At 38.9% G+C, this 22,023-nt stretch overlaps 1 protein-coding gene and 1 pseudogene across 1 annotated transcript; both read left to right on the plus strand.

Moving 5' to 3' along the window:
• The first annotated feature begins 8,875 nt into the window (after positions 1-8,875).
• On the plus strand, positions 8,876-11,097 carry lamtor5 (late endosomal/lysosomal adaptor, MAPK and MTOR activator 5). Its single transcript, XM_023795798.2, has 4 exons — positions 8,876-9,041; positions 9,201-9,262; positions 9,598-9,715; positions 10,051-11,097. The coding sequence occupies exons 1-4, from the start codon at positions 9,007-9,009 to the stop codon at positions 10,109-10,111; spliced, it is 276 nt and encodes a 91-aa protein (XP_023651566.1). The 5' UTR covers positions 8,876-9,006; the 3' UTR covers positions 10,112-11,097.
• Positions 11,098-18,143: 7,046 nt separating this feature from the next.
• LOC140579729 (uncharacterized) lies at positions 18,144-22,023 on the plus strand (annotated as a pseudogene).

Raw genomic sequence — 22,023 nt, forward strand, 5'->3', positions numbered from 1 at the left:
CAAAAAAAGCCACCGTGCTTTAACTCAAATCCTAAGAAAGACCAAGCAATAGAGGGTTTATTAAACTCTGTGACTCCCTTTTGAGGGCAGTCGGTTTCTGAGACTGAAACCCCCCAAGTGCCTCTGGTCCTAAGACACCTACAGTAAGTCAGCTGTCGTGAATGTAATTCAATGCTGTGTGACAGAAAATCTCTGTGGTGGATACAATGAAGCTCTGAGCTGTTCAGGGTCAGAACTTTCTTTAGGGGAGTTTCGGCTGATGAAACACTTATCATAAAGTTAAATCACTGTCACGGAGGGAATTAGCAAGTGGAGAAGTCAGGCTTCCTCAATATAGCTTGATACATGTTCACATAGAATGGGGTTCTAACACTCTTCACTGTATTTCACTCAAGAACAGCTGACACAGGCATTGAATGGGAGATAATAAATGTTATGGGACATTTAATGACAATAAATAAGAACAATGTGGTCACGGCTGCCAAGGTAGGAACCACATAGGTAATATAATCATAACACATTAGCGCCAGTGTACTTTAATTACCTACGGCAAACATTTAAATTGAACAAGTGAAGTGTGAAAAGCACTGTTTTGGAGCACTGGTGCAAAAATCTTGCTTTTCTGACATGTGAAAATAATGCAACACATTAAATTAAGTCATTCACACTGCATCTGGGTCTGTGAGCTAATAACTGTGGATTTATTGAGCAACACTAGACACATTACTAGTATTTCACTGTTAGTCTTCTGTAATGGATGCAAACATTGTTTTCTGTTAAAATACCTACCTTGCACATGTATTGTCAGTAACAATTCTTAATTTAACAAATAGTTTGATATATGTACAAAACTAAGACCAGTAAGAACATTGTAAAATGAACAATGCTATCCATATCAAGGTGCCATTTAAGTGGAGTGTATTTCAATGCCATTTGTCTTGTTTATTACAGATTTAGTACTTATACCATTAAAAAGCAATTATGTGTTGTTTTGGAGCTAGAGACCCATTTAGAAAAAACTGAAAATGAATGTTATAGACTACTGCTCCATTAACAAATTAGAAACCACGGTTATATCTCTAGATGCAGAGAAAGCATTTGACAAAGTAAATTTCTATTTGCAGTTCTACATAAATTTGGATTTGGTTCATCCTTCATAAGCTGGATCAAAACACTTTACAGTTCTCCAAATGCACGTGTTGGACAAATGAACTAATTTCTCAAAGCTTCCGTTTGCAGAGGGGCACCAGGCAGGGCTGCCCGCTCTCTCCCTCGCTTTTTCTTATCTTCATTGAGCCACTAGCAGCAGCAATTAGACAAAATGTAGATATTAAAGGAATTCAAACAGAAAAAATTGACCATAAGATAAGTCTTTATTACTCTTTCTTAGGAACTCAACAACCTCTCTTCTTAAGACAATATCACTTATAGATAAGTTCTCATCTATATCAGACTACTCCGTCTACACGGATGCAGCAATTGGAGATTATGTCCTTTCTACTTTACTCATATCGTTCTTGACTTATCTTTCTCACTTATTCCTTCTTTTTTCTTTCTTTTTTTTGTTCTTTTCTTTCCTTTCTTTTTCTTCCCCCTTCCTAATCTGTCCCTCCTCTTCGGCCAGCTGAGCCACTGCAATATTTTACATGTGCTAAAAATGAAATAAATAAATAAAATAAAAAGAAATTGATCAACATGAGGGGCCCATACAGAGTTTATAGAGCCGCTCATGGCAAAGCAAACATGTTTGGCACAGCAGTGCATTCAGACCACGATTCTGCTAAAGCTGCTGGACAGGACAAAAGAAAGAAAATAACTGAAAAGAACAGAAACCATACTATTCAGTAACAAAATAAATATTTTACAATGTTATGTGTAAAATGGTACAAGAAGGTATTCAACTAATATGGCTAGCTGAGAAAATGCATTTCAGAATGGACAAGGTGGCTGAACACAGAGATGAAATGACTTAATGTAATCAATAATCAGTCAATAGCCACCATACATTCTTCTTACTTTAATTTATAACTTAATTATAACTTAATTTAATTTATCTCTATTGAACCCCCAATGATTTACCAATTGCATTTTGACTGACCTTCCATTAAATATCTATTAAACATCTCATGTAGATAACAAACCTCCACACACCCAGAAAACAGTCAAATATGGCCAAATATTGCATAGCTTTAGAAGTTTGTGGTAATAAATTCCAATGTATGATATTTGTAAACATTCTTTGTTTATAAACATTACTGCCAATATTTTGTAGTAATTTTTAAAGTGTAATGCCAAAAATGCTAGGTGTTCCCACAATTAGTGGGAGTCATTAGTGTAGGCGTTTGTCTTCATTTGTGGCTTTAATTACAGTTACTATAGATCAGGGGTCACCAACCTTTTTGAATCTGAGAGCTACTTCATGGGTACTGAGCCATACGAAGGGCTACCAGTTTGAAACGGCCTCCTAAACTTGTCTAAACTTCATGCATAAGAAACATGTTTTAAATGCTTTTTTTAGATGTTGTCATTTTCAAACCTATATAAATGCAAATGTGATTAAAGAAGAATAGCAACAGGATAAAATTTAATTTTAGACGCTGCTCACTGGTGAGTTGTGCTATTTTTAGAACAGGTCCGCGGGCGACTCGTGGTCCTTGGGGGCATCCTGGTGCCCACGGGCACCATGTTGGTGACCCCTGCTATAGATCTTGTAGCACCGGCGGGGCACATGTCCCAGCATGCCCCGTGTGCGATTGTAAATAGCCCTTGTTGAATTGATGTTTTTCTTGTTAGCGGGTTTCGTTGAGGGGTGCATGGAGGCCCAATGGGCACAGTGAGGTCGTGAGTATTGTGAGAGCCAGCTGATGGACTTGGATGTACTCAGTTGGTTTCCCTGCCCATTCTTGCTTACTGGTCTGGGCCTGTTGGCCAGGCCACTACACTATGTTTATTTTGTTTATGACTTTTGCGATTAGGACGGCATTTGGAATAGCTGAATGGCACCTCAGCCTCCCATCCATTACAGGGTGATGCTCAGTTTAATTTGATCCTAGGCTGGGGGACTTTCATGTGAAATTTATGAGACCATTTATATCATAAATTCTCAGTCACTGAATTATTTAAAGACATTCCTGATTAAAGACCAAAAGGAACATTGTCAGGCGGCAGTATGCCTGACTATTACAAATATACACCAGTCTCATTTGGCTAATAACAGAAATGTTGTTGTTTGTTCAGTGTTAAAAATGTAGTTAAAAAGGGCTGAACGTGATGTTGCAAATACTAATTTTCTATAAAACTGATAAATATATGTGACAGATATTTATGATGACTTAAATAATACCTTATTTGCAATAAAATCAGTATTTCTTTAAAGGACTGTTTTTAATGCCATCTACACTGGATGGGATACAACTTCAACTTCATGCTTTTGGGAAGAAGCCAGTGTACTCAGAAGAAGCCGTGTGAATGTGGGGAGAGTATGGCGAGAGTATGGCGAGAGTATGGCTGGAGGTGTGAGGTCACAGCAACCCACACAATGAGCATTAATGCAGCACTGTTTTCAAACATTTTCTTAAAATCATTTAAAAAGAACTGAAGTTTAATCTATATGAATTTTATGGTAAAATCATATGAGAAGGTAAAATACTGCCAATGCATAGCTTCCAAAAATTTAGAGCAAATGATTTATTAGACAACTGCAGTATCTTTTTAATCTTATGGAACAAATTACAATAAAAGTTTAGTAGTATTTACATTTCCCCAAATATTTCTGGAATTAGTAGAATGTGATGCGACGGCCCATTGAGAATCTGGTCTGAGTCAGCAGGGGGTGATCTGCATCTCTCAACACAGTCGGCTTAGAAACCACCTGAGGAATGCTGACTGGGTGCAGAGCTGACTGGGTGCAGAGCTGACTGGGTGCAGAGCTGGCTGCTAAAGTTCCCAGTTGGGGCTGAGTGTGTGGCTTAAAGTCCACCATAGGAAGATGCTCGGAGAGAGATGACAGACTAAGCAAACTGCATATGCTTTGTCTACCCTCAAGAGCACAGAGCCTGAAGTATGACTGCCCTGATGGGTCAGCTGCCTCCAGCCTGACTTTATCCAAATCCATGTCCACTTCTACATCTATGGACTTACACCTGCCTGTTTGCAGGAAGAGGTACTAGCTTTCCCATGATTTGGCACTGCCTAAATTCTCCAGCTGTTAAAAAAAAAAACACTTTACATTTCGTAAGGGGATTTTCTGCTGCCAGAAACCTTAGTGAGGTTAAAGCGTTCATCCTAAAACAAATTAATAAAAACACAACTTAAATATTTATTTTACACTATTTAATGTTACAGCTTTGTTTGGGTTCATATTTTTCAATAAAATGGGTTTGCGTTCATATGCATGTCAGGATCCATCCCTGCCATGGCTGTTGTCCTGTCTGGCCAGCAGGTGGCGCTGGCCAGTCCATCTGGTGTTCCCCACACCGGAATGTCACCCAGCGTGCCAGAACACCCAGGGTCAGCGCTGACTCCGCCTTCTGTCTTGAAGTCTGCAGACAGATCCTTGCAGGCAGGTGGCTGATGAGGATTGTAATCCAGGGTGACATCACCAGGTCACAGAAGTTGCAGACCGTTTACATGTATATAAAGCAATATAACACACTAAAGGAAAGGGGGAAAACCAGAAAAGCATAAAAATACCATGTTAAGAAACGCTCTTTATATCTGTATCAGTTGTGGTGGATCAATCACCTTTGGAATGGCAAACTACCTACCTTGCCTCATCAGCAGAAGAGCTACTATATGAAAAATACAATGGCATCTGACTGAAATCAACGATCGGTGACAGCTGATTCTATGCACACACAACACAAAACCATGCTATAGTTTTGAATTTTGTATAGTTTCGAATCTTGATTGGCAGTGTTAGGGGAGGGGTAAGGTGTGGAAGTCAAGCATCAATACAAATGGATAAGAAACAGGCTAAACCATCAACTGGCTGGTTTAGAAAAAAGGGGAAAGAAGAGGAAGAAACTGAAATTTAAAATATATGCAGCTATTTAATCTATGAGTATAATACTATGCATATCTAGACATTTCGGACAATTCTGTGGTTCAAAGTTTCTTGAAATAGTTTGGGAAGGCCCTTTTCTGTCCCAGCATGACTGTGTCCCAGTGCACCAAGCAAGATCTATAAAGACGTGGTTGGGTGAGTTTGGTGTGGAAGAGCTTGATTGGCCCGCATACTGACCATAACCCCATTAAACACCTTTAGGATGAACTATAATGGAGATTGTGAGCCAGGCCTTCACATCCAACATCAGTGCCTGACCTCACAAATGCTCTTCTCGATGAATGGGCAAAAATTCCCTTAGACACACTTCAAAATCTTATGGAAAGCCTTCCCAGAAGAGTGCGAACTGTCGCTTGATGCCTACAGATTTAGAATGGGATGTCATAAAAGTGCCTATGGGTATAATGGCCAGATGTCCCAATACGTCACATTTCATGAGAACTGTGCCCTGTTCTCACAAGTATAGGTCTCTGCAGAATGGAGTGTAAATGTCTTTCTTCATCTAGCCACTAGAGGGAGATGGTTTCATGGTCACAGCCAGGTCGACCAGTTTACTCAGATGACATTGCCAGAAAATTTCTAATAGTGTAAATTTATTATAATAGTGTGTTGTTAGCTACAGCAGATAATATAAAAATGGTGGATGGTGGAATAGACTCGACACACTATAGTCCAAGTAATATGTTAGTGGTGAAAAAAAATTCACTTGGCAGTAAGAACATAAGAAATTTACAAATGATTCAGCCCATCAAGCTTGCCCAATTAATAGATCAGAGTTGTTAAAATCTTATCTAGCTTTGATTTAAAGGATCCCATGGTTTTAGCTTCCACTACACTAGCAGGAAAACTATTCAATACTCTAACTACACACTGTGTAAAGAAGTCCTTTCTCAAATCCAGTTTAAAATGTGCTCTCAACTAATTTCCACCGATGTCCAGGAGTTCTGCTACTGAAGGAACTACATAGTTAAATAGCATCCAGACCTGTTAGAATATTACATACCTAGATCATGTCCCCCTTACTATTGCATGGACACAGGACACACTGTGGAGCGGATGCAGGCCGCAGCCTCAATGGCTCGACTGGGGAGCTCAATATTATAACTGTCTACACCTCTAATAATTTAATCCACCACAACCTCCCTCTTCCTGGGGGGAGGGGGCTCGTTGGTGTGCAGTTTGCCATCAGCTCACCTCTATATAGGTAAAGTTCTCATAAATTGTCATAGATTTCATGTTTTTTGCATGTGTACTTTTTTCATGTGTGTATTAGTTTTATATTGATTGAATTAATTTTGATTGAGTTTTATTCGATTAAATTAATTTTATATTGATGGTTGATTTATCATTAGTTAGATAAGTAGATAGGTTTAAACAGGCATTCATTTGGGGGTCTGGAATGGATTAAATTCATTGACATTATTTCTTATGGGGAAATTCAACTTGGACCTCGATAAAATCGCAACTCATCCTTCTGAACTTGTCTTCTGAAACAAATTGAGTTAGTTTTCAAAGGTAGCGCTGTATCTGGCATTCCTCAGCATGCAGTGCCCATGAGTGGAGCTTCATTCACAATTTTAACCTGTTCCTGGAACAATAAAACTGTTACAAGATGGACGGGGTTCGTTTGAACAGTGTTGGGGTCCATATGCTAACTGCTAACCTCACCTCCTACCTCCATCACTACACTCTTGGTATTTGGAAAAGGTTAAAATTTGGAAAAGAAGGCCTCTTTCCTTTCAAGGAAATTGCCATGAATTATTCAAAGCCCCCCCCCCTCCAACCTCACGGACACCTCACATAAGCTAAGGATGCAAATAAAAAAGCCTTGACATATTACTGTGTGACATCAAAAGCTCCTGCTTACGTAAACAAAGCAAGCACAGCCTCCCTGCTGTCGGCATTACAGGGTGTGCTGACAACTAGGACAGACTTGTGATAATGCGCTATACAAAAATAAATTTGTTTGTTTGTTGTTGTTCGTTGTCCTTACCCAACCCCCCCCCCAGCTCATTTCTCTCCCATCATGCTGGATATGGATCCACTGCTATTGCCACAACCCACAATCGGCAGCAAGGAGCAGCTCCAATGTTTGCCATTCCTGTTTTGACTAACTTGAGGGTGAACAAAGTGTCCACAAAGCACACAGCTATCCTGTCTAATCCCACTCCAGTTGTGCATCATCCATAGACAAAAGTTGTGATACACTAAAGTTACAACAATTTAATATCAGGTCTTTGGCTGCAAATATTAATGATTTCATAATCAAGAGAAACCTTGATTTTTTTTCTGAAGCTTGATTAAATGAAAACAGTGCAGCGGTTCCTCTAAACTTCCTTTTTATCAGTGAAGATAGAGTACTTAGGAAAGGAGGTGCAGTAGCCACCTTATTTAATGCATACCAATGCAAGCAGTTGTTATATGGAAAGTCTGGCTTTTTTTAATATCTTGCTCTTCAGCTGAGATCTTGTCAAGCAATATTAGTAACCATACTGTATGTAGGCCTCCAAAATATACTGCAAACTTTTTCAATGACATTGTCTGCCATGTGTATTGATTTGAACATTGCTGTCATCATGGGTCATTTTAATATCATATTGATTATCCCAGAGGTGTGATAACAGCCCCAGACACCATCTGTATTCAGTATTTCCAAATATATTCTTATCTACAATTTATAGTGCTATGATATGTATTGCATTTATAGTATTTACAGTGTTATATGATTTATAGTATTTATTATAATATAGTTTTTCTACCATTATTGTATAATTTTTATATTTACAGTATGTCGTAAATGACAGTATCTTCTTGCACATTCCCTTGCACTTGAACTCCCACTGCATCCATTGGCAAATACTGTACTACTGAATAGTTACTCTGTAGTAATCAGTATTCTTGGTTACCTTTACCTTTCATCATTATTATTTTTCTCCTTAATTATTGTGACTATTACCAGTTTTAGTCAGTCTTATTATTCTTTATTCTTCTTCTATTATTCTTTGTGGTCTTTTATATGTGCTAGCTACTCCAAGCCTAAGTTTCTTTCATGATCAATAAAGTATCTATCTATCTATCTATCTATCTATCTATCTATCTATCTATCTATCTATCTATCTATCTATCTATCTATCTATAAAACAGAGATTTTTAATTCTTATTCTATGCTGTGTGTGTGTGGCTTAATGTACCTTCCAACTCCTGAAAATGTAACCAGCTGTGCCTTCAGGGACATCAAAAAACCATGATATTGTTTTTTCCTAATTTGTGCAATTACGTTAATTTACCTCCAGCTTCTTTGCAGTGATGCCAGGTTTTTAATACTTTTTCAAAAGTGTTGTGATTCCATAGAAGCACAGTGTTTAAAAGCATTGTTCCAAAATCTGTATAAAAATCATGCATTCTATTTCTAAATCAATTGTATCGATTTCTGCAGTGGATTGGCGCCCCATCATGGGTTGTTACCTGTCCCTGTTACCCTGCGTAAGACAAGCAGGTACAGAAAATGGACGGACGGATTCACATGCAGAGTCTATTGTAAGGCAGCTGTGTTCTCATTACAGCAATTCTGTATTGTTCACGTCAGCAATTCTCAACATGTCACATTAGAATATTTTTTAGTTTCCATGTTTATAAATAAGAATATATCAGAAAGTAAAATTTCAGTATAAGATTCTAATTCAGTAAAATGATCGGATTTGTTTATTTAAAATGTATTTTCTCAGTTGACATATTTCTTATTCAAAACTGTAATTCCCGTTAGGATATACCTACTTAAACAGGACTGTTGAAGTTTAAGTTTGACACCCATGGGTACCCGTAGATAAACGTAGTCACGCGCTACACACAGTCAGCTGACCAAATAAGAGTCAAACGAACAAGAAAAAAGAAGAACTGAATACGTTTTAGTACTTAAATCTTTATTACATAACTTTATAGGAATGGAATCGACGTTAGAGCAGCATCTTGACGACACGTAAGTGTGAACTGAAATTAATCGGTACAATATCATGAGCCAGTTCAGCTTCCTAACTTGTTTGGTCATTCTCGAATTTTTGTAAGGTACCAAAAATCTAATGTTATTAAATGCATTTGCTGTAGTTTAACTGTGGAATTTCTTATTCTTTTCGAGAAGAATGAAAAATCATGCTATAGTCGGTGTCCTGTGCACGGATCAGCAAGGTCACAACTTAGGCTGTAAGTATTTGCAGTTTGTACCTAGCTGGTTAGAATGAAGGTTGCCTAACTTTATCTGGTTGAATAATGATTACACTAATATGGCCACACTGCTGTTGTTCACGCACCTAAAGCTCGACCTCACGTTATTGCGGTGCCACGACAAGTCCATTCCAGAAAATGAACAATTAACTAAGCATGCTGCAGTAACTATTATTGTTGTTTTGTTTTTATTGGTTATGTTGTCTGGTCTGTATAATTTGTGTGACAGATACTTATATTTAAAGGAATTCATAAGAAAAGGTCCACTGTACTTAAGCATTACAAGATGTTGCGTACTTTTCATGCGTGTACAGGCCGTGGGTCTATGTCGGATGAGCATGGAGGTGTGGTATCAGTACTGGCGAGGCAAGCAGCATCTCTGACAAGAGACCCCACCGACACCCCTATTGTTTGCTTGGAGTCAGAGTCTGGGTAAGTTTCTGTCCTTTTCATGAGTAAAAAATGTAGGGGTTAGGATAATGTAAAGCTGCGTGACCTGCTTAAATATTTTTCTTTGTCTTGGCTGCATTGGTTTATTGGTTTAAAAATTAATAAATGGCCAAAACTTAACTGAATGATTTAAAATGCATTGAAGTGCATTGATGGAAAGGTTATATCCTTTTTCAATATAGAATAGTTTTGAGGCCAAAATTATGCTCTATTTTTATGCATTCTCCAAGCTGCAAGCATGAACATTTATCAAGTCAGCCGTGAACCTCGGTCTCAGATCATGTAATAACCATTGTCCACTAATTATCTCTCTGCAGTAATGTGTTGATCAAAAGCCATGGAACGATCACAGTCGCCGTGCACAAGATGACTGTCTGACGTCCTCCTATGGGTTTATGAAAATAACTGTGTTTTAGTCAGTAGTATGTTCAAGTTTGCACTGCTGTAGATGGTGTTGTGTTTGCTAATGAATAATGATGTCAATGTTTTCTACTGACTTTAAATTTCATATGTTTGAGAAATTTAGGTCCTCAAATTATTTTTTTTATTTATGGCCAGCTTTTTTACTTGGTAGATGCGTTTGTCACCTGTAATAATGGGGGAAGTGAGCTTGTGCTGGGTACAGTTCCTGTGTTCTGTCCCTCACTGCCTCTCAAACAATAGATTATTGTTTTTCCCATTATTAGAATAAAGATCTAAGGTTCTCTAATGGTACCCAAGTATTTGAAAATTCACTGCTTATTCTATAATTCTTAAAGGTTTCATGATATTTTTCTTTTAATTGTAATTATATGTTATAAATCATTAAAAGAAAAAAGTGAACCCAGTTACCCAGTTTAAACATTTAATATTGTCATAGAGTCTCATGTAACCAAGGGGAGTAAAATATGTGTTTTTAATGCCTTAACAAGAAGAATATGCACGGATGCATATTTTCTCTTTAGTAACAATACCTAGTTGTGCCTATGAAAAAAAATATCACGTGCTTATTCAGGCATGTTTTAGAATAGATATATAGCAGAAAGCTGGTGAGTGTTAGCTGGCCTATGGATGTTTCACAGAGTGCAAACTTGTTATGCCACGCCTGAGCCCAACTAGATTGGTATAAATGCATCTGACAGTGTATTTCAAAAAGTGTGCAGTTTAAAGACCATTTGAAATGTATCAAACCTAAAAATATAATGAAGTTTAGTGACTGGTATATTATGGCATAATCAAAATCAACCTTGAGCATTTTTGGCTGACCACCTAATAATTTTTACTGTTTTGTGTTTTGAAAAGTATTGCTTTATTACAGAACTGCGGTATCTTAGAACAAGTTATATAATTCTTTGAAAAATAAAAATCACACATTGAATCCAGAATGTACTATAGCCTGCACTGAATATTGATCTATAATGATTGATTTTGTGTTTTACATTTTATCTGCAACTTATAAGCAGTTGGGGTTTGTATTGATTGGCAAAGACCAGAAGAAACTACCTGCGGAAAGGTGTATGATGCTTCTAGGTATTTCCTGGCTACAGGAAAAATTTGGAGGCTATCATCATTACCAAGGATAACCAACACATAGAGAGGGAAACCTTTCTATTGAAAACACTACCTGTGAATTCTTTTTTGTTATATATTTTTGTATTTGCACTGATGATTGGCAAATTTCCAATAATATCTTATGATGTATATGGAATACCTAAAATGCAAATATATTGCTATTTGAGTAGCATGTTTTAATCTCATTTATACCATGGGGATGATGAATTCTAAAATCTGATTGGTGGGAATGCAACCACTTACATATTGTTCACCAGGTGAATCACATCTGGATATCAATATGTGATTTGATCATTTTTAATTCTAACTAAGGAAGGCCTAATGCATGACCTATTGTGCACTGCATGTGTTTATACACGTGGTGTTGGAGGCAAAGATGCATTTGCGTCCTTATAACCGGCCTCCACTGTACATCAAGTGATTCTGTGACCGTGCGACCCTATGTTTAAAAATGTATCATGCACAATATGTCATGCATTGATCCTTACATATGAGCAAGTATGTTGTTCCATAAAACCAGCATGAACTTTAATGACATCCCATTCTTAATACATGGGCTTTAATATGGAATTCACCCACCCTTTGCAGCTATAACAGCTTCAGCTCTTCTGGGAAAGTTGTCCACAAGGTTTAAGAGTTTGTTTATGGGAATTTTTGACCATTCTTTCAGGAGAGCGTTTATGAGGTCAGGCAGTGATGTTGGACGAGAAGGCCTGTTCGCAGTGTCCGCTCTAATTTATCCCAAAGGTGTTCTGTCGGATTGAGGTCAGGGCTTTGTGCAAGCCAGTCAAGTTCCTCCACACAAGACTTGCTCATCCATGTCCTTATGGGCCTTGCTTTGTGTACTGATGCGCAGTCATGTTGGAACAGGAAGGGGCCGTCCCCAAACTGTTCCCACAAAGTTGGGAGCATGAAATTGTCCAAAATGGCTTAATGCAGCATTAAGAGTTCCTTTCACTGGAACTAAGGGGTCAAATCCAACCCCTGAAAAACAGCCCCACACCATAATCCCCCTCCACCAAACTTTACACTTGGCACAATGCAGTCAGGCAAGTACTGTTCTCCTGGCACATACACCAATTCGTCACTCCAGAGAACACGTTTCCACTGCTCTACAGTGCAGTGGCAGTGTGCTTTACACCACTGCATCCGACACGTTGCATTGTACTTGGTGATGTAAGGCCTGGATGCAGCTGCTCGGCAATGGAGACCCATTCCATGAAGATCTCTATGCACTGTTCTTGAGCTAATCTGAAGGCCACATGAAGTTTGGGGCGACCTGTTCTTTCACAAATGTTTGTAGAAGCAGTCTGCATGCCACAGGTGATTGTATACACCTGTGGCTATGGAAGTGATTGGAACACCTGAATTCAATGATTTGGTGTGGTGTTCAGGTACTTTTACCAATATAGTGTATGTAAGGAATCAGGCTGGAGTAAGAACAGAAAAGGACAGTCAGTGTAGGACTAATATGTTCAGTTTAATACAGTTAAGAACTCTAGCAGATGCTTTCTTTACAGATTAAACTTTATGGGAGCATTTATAAAACTTGAATACACAACATTACAGTTATCTTGAGTTAATAAACATTTGCCGTTATTCAGCAGAGGGAAGTTATGCAGTATGTTATCCATCCCTAATGTCCTCCATATGTTTCAAGCTTAGAGGATTGAAATCTGGCTTGATATGCAGTTGTATGTCACCATTATAGCTATGATAATTAATACCATATCAGCTGAACACCAAGAAACTGTTCTTTTGTGAATATTACAAGTAATTCATCATTTACTCAAACTTTGTAACTTTCTGACATACGCCTGAAACCAACAAGCAAAAATGTTCACCAAGTAAGACCATACATTACACTGTCCTATTGTACCAAAGGTGTCACGTATCCCTAAGCACTAAGATTAGCAGTCATAGGAGAGATGCCATGTTGTTTCAGTGTTACTTGAATTCAGTCTGTGTGTCATAAACCTTATTGGATTGTTACAGAATTTTCCATATAATTGGAAATCGTTCATAGGAATCTAAGTTAATCTTTTTGGAAATATGATTTCCTTTAAAGAACTCTAACCAAAAAAAGATTTGTTTAGTTCCACCTAGATATTTAAGCTTAGCTATTCAAAACTGTGTTGCATTTATACTATTGTGAGTTCAGTGATGGCATTTGTATAAAAGAAATTCCAAACTTCAACTATGAATGATTCAGTTGATTCATTTGATATATCCTTTTTATGGCTTAAATGTTAAGATACAACATACTAGCAGAAGGCATGATGAAGTACATTTAATCAACCACATGTCTTTGCATTAAGAGGAAGGAAAGTGATTTTATGTCAGATGAATATGACCTGTGATTTATTTACTCATAACTACGTTGATGGGATGGAACTTTTTGAAATTGCTGGTAAGCCAGAATAAAAATCTGTCAGCCCATAACTTTAAAGTTAACCCTTACCAATGCAGCAAGCATTTACATCAATAAAATACAATTACAAATGTGTTTTAGTTAATTGTAGAAAAACTTCTACATTTTACCCGATAGCATAACTGATGTTTTATTGGATTATTAATGTTTATTTAGCTCAACAGTAATATGTTTTATCGATTATAACTACTGTTTTTGAGATATAAGAATTGTTTCACTGGCTTTTATTAGATGTATAATGTATATTTAGCTTGATAGCAACATGTTTTATTGATTATAACTGTGTATTTAGCTCAATAGCGACATGTTTTATTGATTATAACTGTATATTTAGCTCAATAGTGACATGTTTTATTGATAACTACCATATATTTATCTTGGCAGGACCATGTTTGCTTAACCTGAATGATTTGAAATAAGTAGGCATGTGTTATTCGGTATTTGGGCTCTGTTAGCATTACCCCCATTCAAGTCAAGTAAACTTATGTAACTTGATACTATTTTCTACTTTACTTGTACAAGGACGGTACTTCCTCCACCTATGATAGTGTTGACAAAAAAGTCTGAGCAAGCAACATTCTTTGTCTCTGGGACCCAGAGAAGATAGCAATCATCCATCTGTTTGTAAGCCTCTCACACTCAGTTGGATTACCACCTTGGGTTGCAGTTTCCATCTTGATGTATGTGCTGTCCTGTGCTTGCTTGTACATATGAGTTCTCCAGTGGATATGTCTTCACCCTGGGAGCCACTCCCAATCAGGGCCGTAGCCAGATATGAGGTCACTCAGGTCTGGACCTTGGTAATTTTTGTAAGAGCTAAAAATAAAATTTCAGGCTAAATATTCACCTGAATAAAAAATCAGCAGTTGAAAATGTCTACGGGCCAAATGGATTCTTAATTCAGTTTGAATGTGTTAATAATAGTGTCTGCTGTGTGTGTGTGTGTGTGTGTGTGACAGAGAGAGAGAGAGAGAGCACACATTGTGCACATTGTGAAGGAGGGCATTCGGTAAGACAAAATAATGATCATTATATGTTCCAAAACTGCGTCCTGCTGTCGCGTTTGGAGTACAGATAACTGTATGAAACATGATAAATATAATCATTGGCGAGGCGACCCTGGCCATGTTAAAGGTTGGGTTTCTTTCATATTACACCTAATGGGCTAGATGAGGCTAACTAATGTTTCACGTAACGTCATTAATAAAAAAAAATAATTTATGAAGGGGACGGTATCAGTAATAGTGTCCATAGAAACATTTCAAAGCCTTGGCTATCAAAACAAGTGTATTTGATGTTGGCTTATAATGGTGTGTTAATATGAAGCATTTCTCTTTCATTTTTATCTTTATACAGTGGTACCTCGACCCACGAACAGTCCTGTTCACGAACAAATCAGGTTATGAAGCAGAAGTTCGAAAAATTTTTGTACCGGTTCACAAACCGTGTTTCAGGCTGCGAACATAAAAACATCCCCCAAAAGCATCCCAAAAACCACCCAAAACACAAAGAAGTGTACATTATGCCCAAGAACGGTTGTGAAATGTATAAAAAACTTGTAGTAGATGTATGTCTTATTATATATCTTCAGTATGGAGCCCGGGAGGGAACATGGGAGAAAAAAAAAGTGAACATTTGCGAGATTTCGCAAAAAAGTTTGTTTTTTATTGTAAAAGTACTTCTGGGTCAGTCGGTGATCATAGGGAGAGGACAGCAATGGAGCGCGCACAATTGTGGGAGCCGTTCAGAGAGTTTTATTTTGAACTTGGCCTCAAATATAGAGACATTCAATCGGTGCTTGAGAGTAAACATGGTTTACACTTAAGTGAGAGACACTTGAAGAGAATACTTAGTGCAAAGGGCTATTCTCGTCGCAAAATGTACTCCGAACTGGTGGACATGCTTGAATTCATTAGTAACCAACTACAGAACTCGGGACAGCTTCATGGGTACCGATGGATGTATGCTAAATGCCGGGAATATGGACTACGTGTGAGAAAGGTGGATGTGCGCTTGGCTTTGAAGGAGTTGGATCCCTGAGGGGTGTCATTAAGGCAAGCAAGACGTCTCACACGAGGCAGTTACCTTTCAAAAGGGTCGACCTTCATCTGGCACCTGGATTTGTATGATAAACTTAAGCCATACGGTATTTGTATAAAGGAAAATTGATGGGTTTTCAAGAAAAATAATCTGGCTCAATGCCTACACAACAAATAGTGACCCAAAGTTGATCAGTGGATATTATATGGAAGCAGTGCAACGTTTAGGTGGCTGTCCTAGAGTATGAGGGGTGATCTTGGAATGGCTAATATGTCAGAGGCTTTCAGCGTTTCCTTCTCCTCACTCAGCCAGACATTTTAGAATTTTTTTAATATATATTGTTGGTTACTTCATGACACACACATTCTGTTTTTGAGGAAATTACCTGTGATGGCGTAAAGTTATAGTTTGGCAAATGGTAAGTCAAAGTTTTGTTGTCAATTTTTCATACTGATTATGAAGGCCAAGGCATATACAGCAACTACAAGCTGACATTTTCAAGCAATAATTTCCATCAGCTTGTAAATTTTGTAAGCAGGTATCTTCAGTATTAACTTGCAAACAATACTTTACCTAAATAATCAAAAAGTCTCTAACACCATCAAATATCAATGGTATATCAATATGTAATCTCCCTTTATAGCAACCCAACTTGTACCCAAACACCATATAAATCTAGACCAAAGCTGCAACAGACCTTAAAGCACCAGCCACTTCAAACATATACATTATTAAAATGCTACATTAAATATAATAAAACAGAAATAAACAATGATAGTGAAAACTATGGTGATGCCTTTACGCACTAATTGAAATGCAGACGTCTCACCACATTCCTGGCCTGGCTGGAATGGAACCGTGCATCAGAAAATCAAGTAAAAAACAAAGATCACAAAGAAAACAAAATCCAGCATCGGGAGCTGAAGGCCCCCCGTCATTGGAAGTGATGCACCGCGGGCTGCCACCAAACCTTGGGACTTGTCTCAGTACTGAGGTGGGGGCTGGGGGTGGTGGTCGCTGGGACAGCTGGGGGGGGGGGGGGGCAGTGTAGGAGGGGATTGAGTATCCCGGGAAGCTCGCAAGCCTTGTATATGGCCCTGTGTATGTCCTGTAAATAGACCTTGTACGTATTTGTTAGTGTTATTACTGGTGCTCCCGACTGCCGTGTGCACTGTAAGGCTGGAGGCCTTGCAGGCCCCGTCGGTCTGAGCTCTGCTCTGGCAAGCCTGTGATGCTCCACCCAGTGTCCAGAAGCAAAGGTCCACCGGCTCCGACAAGACTGGACCCAAATCACCTGATCACCACATCAAAAGGGACACCTCACCCCCGCTGGGCAGCCAGAACCCTGCAGCCAGATTCCAGTGACAAGTCCTGGCTGCCTCAAGACACAGATGCATCCTACACTCACTAACACAGGAGGTATACATTAGGGACACACACACCCATGTTTGGTCTCGTTTGAATGGTCACAGTACGACGAGCACAATACTCTCAACCTTAAAGCGGTATGTTCTCACATAAGAGAAATATAGAAAATAAGACTAAACCCACCAAAGTGGAGGATCTTATCACCTGGTAGAACAAAGGAATTGTCACATTCCTCCTAAAGCAATTTGATTGGCTGAAGGCCAACAAAGATCAACAGTTCTCCAGGACACACACACAGGATCAAAGCAGGCCCTAAAATAATCAATCACAACCTTTGGTACAGTCTATCACTTGGTTTGGAATACTTAAGGAAGAGCACCAGAGTAGCATGGGGAGTCACTCTGTAATCAGAGCTCCCGCATAGTGCTGTATGAATCTACATCTGTAATCAGATATTTTCTGCAGTTACTATGTGTCCACTCAGCTGAGGTATGGAATTGTTGTATACTTTTAATTGGATTATATAGTTTAGGACTTGTGGCCACATGTTAAAATTACTTTAATGTTATATTTAGTGAAATTGATGTGTTATATATTAATTGTGAATAAACATCAATTTGTGTTTTTGATTACTTCTTGGCTGTCTGACTTTGCTAACCTCTGCATGTTTCTCAGAGACTGGGGTTATTCTAACACTCTCTTGCAGCCTCTGACTCGACCCTGTTTCTCCGAGACCCCTTGTCACTGCCCAAGTTGAGTTACGGTGAATACCGGCTCAGCCTCTGAGGTGCGCACACGCTGGGTTACAGTAAAAGACCGGCTCAGCTTCTGAGGCGGGCACACACTGAGCTACGCCAAAAGTCCGGCTCCGCCTCTGAGGCGGGCACACACTGAGTTACACCAAAAGTCCGGCTCCGCCTCTGAGGCGCGCACACGCAGAGTTACAGCAAACACCGGCTTAACCTCTGTGGCCCTCACTAGCTCAGATTTGACAAGTGTCAGCTGAGCCTCTGAGGCGTTATGGGTCGCCAGGTCCTGACGGGTATCTAGGCTGGCACTGTATTACATTGTAGTGATTTCCCAACTTCTAAACCTACATAGCAGATCCGCGGATCGGCCGAGGCAAATCCGGTGTACCCCACTGTCCGGGATTAGTGAGAGTTCAGCAATAGAAGGCACAGCCCAGGAGTAATCTAAATAACAGACATGTCATGACTAAAATTGCCATAGAGATCTTTAATTAAATTGGAGTCAGATATAATTCGGTCTTTACCTCAAACGGGTAAGTAACTTACAGGAGCGCTCGGAAGGACCCACACGCATTCCAAGCCTTTGGCTGCCCAATTGGATTGTGCCATTGGGCCAGTGGACGGTTACCCTACAGTGCCATTACCTACACTATTAGGCATTTCTGTAAATTTTACAGTCAATTACTGTATATCACTCAGCATGATACAGTAAATCCTTTTTCCAGTAAATAACTGTAATATCCAATGCATTATGGGAATTTTCGGTGACGTCAAACACCATATACAGCTTCTTACTGTATTTTTACAAATTAATAATATATTACTGTAGTTACCTCAACGGCTCGTTTCGCGCCCATACATCATTTTGTTTCTTTTAGGCACAGAGTTGTTTTGTCATTTTTCAGTTTTTTCATTTAGATTAGGAACCCTTTTTTTCACCTTTGATTTAGGTAGGAACCAACACAATAGCGGCACGGGATTTTACCAGGTGAAGGGCCACAAGAACTTATCCAAACAAAAAAGATTTTTATTGCTGCGAGGACACCAACTGAACAAGAGACAGACTAACTAGGTAAAAAATAGTGAATGTAATAGCTGTACCTGAATTTAACTTGAAGATAAATTAGCGACTTGACAAAATTAGCGACAACTTTAAAGTAAACGGAGTTGTCCTTTGTTTTTTACAGACAAATTTGTCAGCTGAATTAAAATCAAACTTATTTCATAAAAATACAGAATGTGGCTGACATTAACATAAAGCTAGCCTCTGCAATATTCACATACTGGAGTCTAGCTAGTGCTACAAAAGTGATTCTCATTAGCAGGCAGCAGGATAGGGATCAATAATGGTCCACATTTCATTTAAATGATCCTACTATCTGTATTGCCCTTGAAAAGACAGTTAAGAATATGTATATTTGTATGGTTTGCACAGAAACAAAAAACATATCTGAGTATTAGTAACCACACGTTCAGTGTTCAAGGATGTGATTATGTGGCCCATAATGTGTCCTTGCTGTGTGTTCATTTTAGATTACACAGACGCAAATGCAAATCACTTGTGCTTTTGAGGGATGCTCAAAATACTTTAGAGTGAGGTCATCCTTTGCCACACACATATCTAGAAAACATAGGTAGTCATCTGTCACCCAGCCACTTACACGACAAGATGGTGATCCAAGACATCCAAGCCCAAGATGAGCATAACTCAGCTCTTGATAGTCACAGATCCCTTGATAGTCACCCGGATTTGATCCCTGAGATGTTTCTAAAGAATTTGGCATTATTTTATTTAAAACTGCAGGCCAAACTGCTTTTGCCACCCAAAGGTGTTTTGAGATCAGACTGAACCAGGAAAACATATTTTCCTGAGGAAGGTGAACAGTTGGGAACAGGTTATTATTCACTTGTTAATCAACTTAAGATAAGAGTTGAACATGTCAATCATAACAACGTAACTGCAAGAATACGGAGACCAAGGTCAATGACAGAAACTAATGATAGTGCCACTACCACCAAAGTGGTACCGTGCAAAGGAGATAGCTATGGCTGAATCATTTGGCAACCAAGATGTCTTCCAGAAGGAGAGATAATAAAATATGGCAGCTATATTTCACTCTGCTGGCCCCAGAGCTGCGGACAAACCAGATGTTGACCAGTCAATGAGTCTGACATTCATTTGTCAACGTCACATGATAAACACCTGCCCTTCCAGCATCAGTGACATTAAAGAACAGTGGCCTTTTCTCTTTACAAAAAGAGGAGTCTGCGCCCATTTCAAAACTCTCACAGGTATTGATATCTGTGATCGAGTTGGAGAGGCTCTTCAAACCAAAGGGTAGAGGATCATATACTTATTCCAATGGTAGATGCAGAACAGAGACATGCAGAGTCGTCTACAGAACATTGAGAGAGACACCACAACCATGCAGCAGAGCCAGACCAGCGTAGCGGTAATGCTTCTTTTGATGAAGCACTTCCATGACAAGGAGGACTTTATTTTGGTAGATGTAAGTAGGCAAATAGTCTTCTGAATTACATGAAACATATATTTGGTCATTTTCAGGTTGTATTTTTATTATGAAATAATCACAGACTTTTGGTGTTTTAAAGGAAACCGCGACAAAGTCATCAGTAGAGAAAGACTAGACCCTGCCAGCCACATCGAGACTGATAATGCTTGGTAAGAGAAGACTTGGCTATTTTAGGATTTTAAGAAAGGTTATTGTGTCATGTGTGCAGTTTGCCTTTTAGGAGTGTGCAATTTTTATTTGTTGTCTTTAGTGTTGTAGTCAAGACCGCCTAAACCGAGACCAAGACATTGCCAAGACCGGAGGGTATCAAGACCAAGACACTGCTGAGACTTGAGGGTACCAAGACCAAGACCAAGTCCAAGACCAAGACCAAGACACACTAAGGCGAGACCAAGACCAAGACTGTTTGTGGACTGTGAAGCACTGGCAGTGTCCGTGGAGAAAATGTATAAAATGTAACGTTTTTGAAATGGATGCATCTGACTGGTTGCATTTGAATTGAGGCGCGTAATAAATAATGATACTGTTCTGTGAGGATGTGCAGTTTTCTCTTTTTTTCCCCATCCCATCGAGAACGCTATGTCCGAGACCAAGACAAGACCGAGACCAAATAGAGTCGAGACCAAGACAAGACCGAGACCAAATAGAGTCGAGACCAAGACAAGACCGGTCTCGAGAACTACAACACTAGTTGTCTTTCAGGGAACACATTCCTCTCCCCAAGAAAGTGGATGGAGAGCATTGAGGGAAAGGTGACCTACATTTTGGAGTAGCACCTGAGTTTTGCAGATGCCCTGTCTGTGTTTTTTTGCATGTTTCTATGTTCGTATCGAATACCAGGAGCCTGCCTGTGCGACACTTGAACTCATACAGCGGTTAGTCTTTTTTTCCTTCACGTTAATTCTCACACAGTTCTCACATGTATAGTTGTTTACCTGAATCACAAAAATACACATTTTCTTTTCCTCTGAGCTGCATTAATTAGCCATGTAGACAGTTTAATTCTTATCAGGAATTCACCACCCACCACATCTGTACACGCGTTTAGCCAGTGAGTAAAGGCATTTAAATGAATTTTTGTGTTAGCATATTTGTTATTGTTGCAGTGGTCTAGTGGCTTTACACCTCCACTGCCCCTTGTGTTTCCCCGTTATTTCAGTAAAAGTGTCCTGTTGTGGTGTTTGGTTTTCTTATATTACATTATACGATACGACACCATGTTTCATTCTATAGCATACACATTGGTTCCAGATGTCACTTATGAGTCTCCATGCTTAATACTAATCAGTATCTGTATTGGCCCTGAAATATCGACCCCTAATTCTGATAGAAACAGTTACTCTTTTTCACAAAATGCAATAATGGAAACATTTCATTATTGTCACAATTGATGTATTGCATCCTGATATTCATCATATATTACATGTGCTCTAGTTTTCACATGAATTTTCTCTTGCCAAAAGATTCTTTGTCAGGATAAATCCAGAAGATGGAACAAAATGCACTGCAAAAACTGGCATGAGTCGTAAGAGAGGAGAAGTGAAGAGGAAGACGACAACAACAGTGTCATCCTTTGTTCGCCACCTAACAGAGTTTGAGTGGAAGAACTTAGATTAA

This window comes from Paramormyrops kingsleyae, chromosome 18, assembly GCF_048594095.1.
Source record: "Paramormyrops kingsleyae isolate MSU_618 chromosome 18, PKINGS_0.4, whole genome shotgun sequence".
In the NCBI taxonomy this organism is placed as follows: domain Eukaryota; kingdom Metazoa; phylum Chordata; class Actinopteri; order Osteoglossiformes; family Mormyridae; genus Paramormyrops; species Paramormyrops kingsleyae.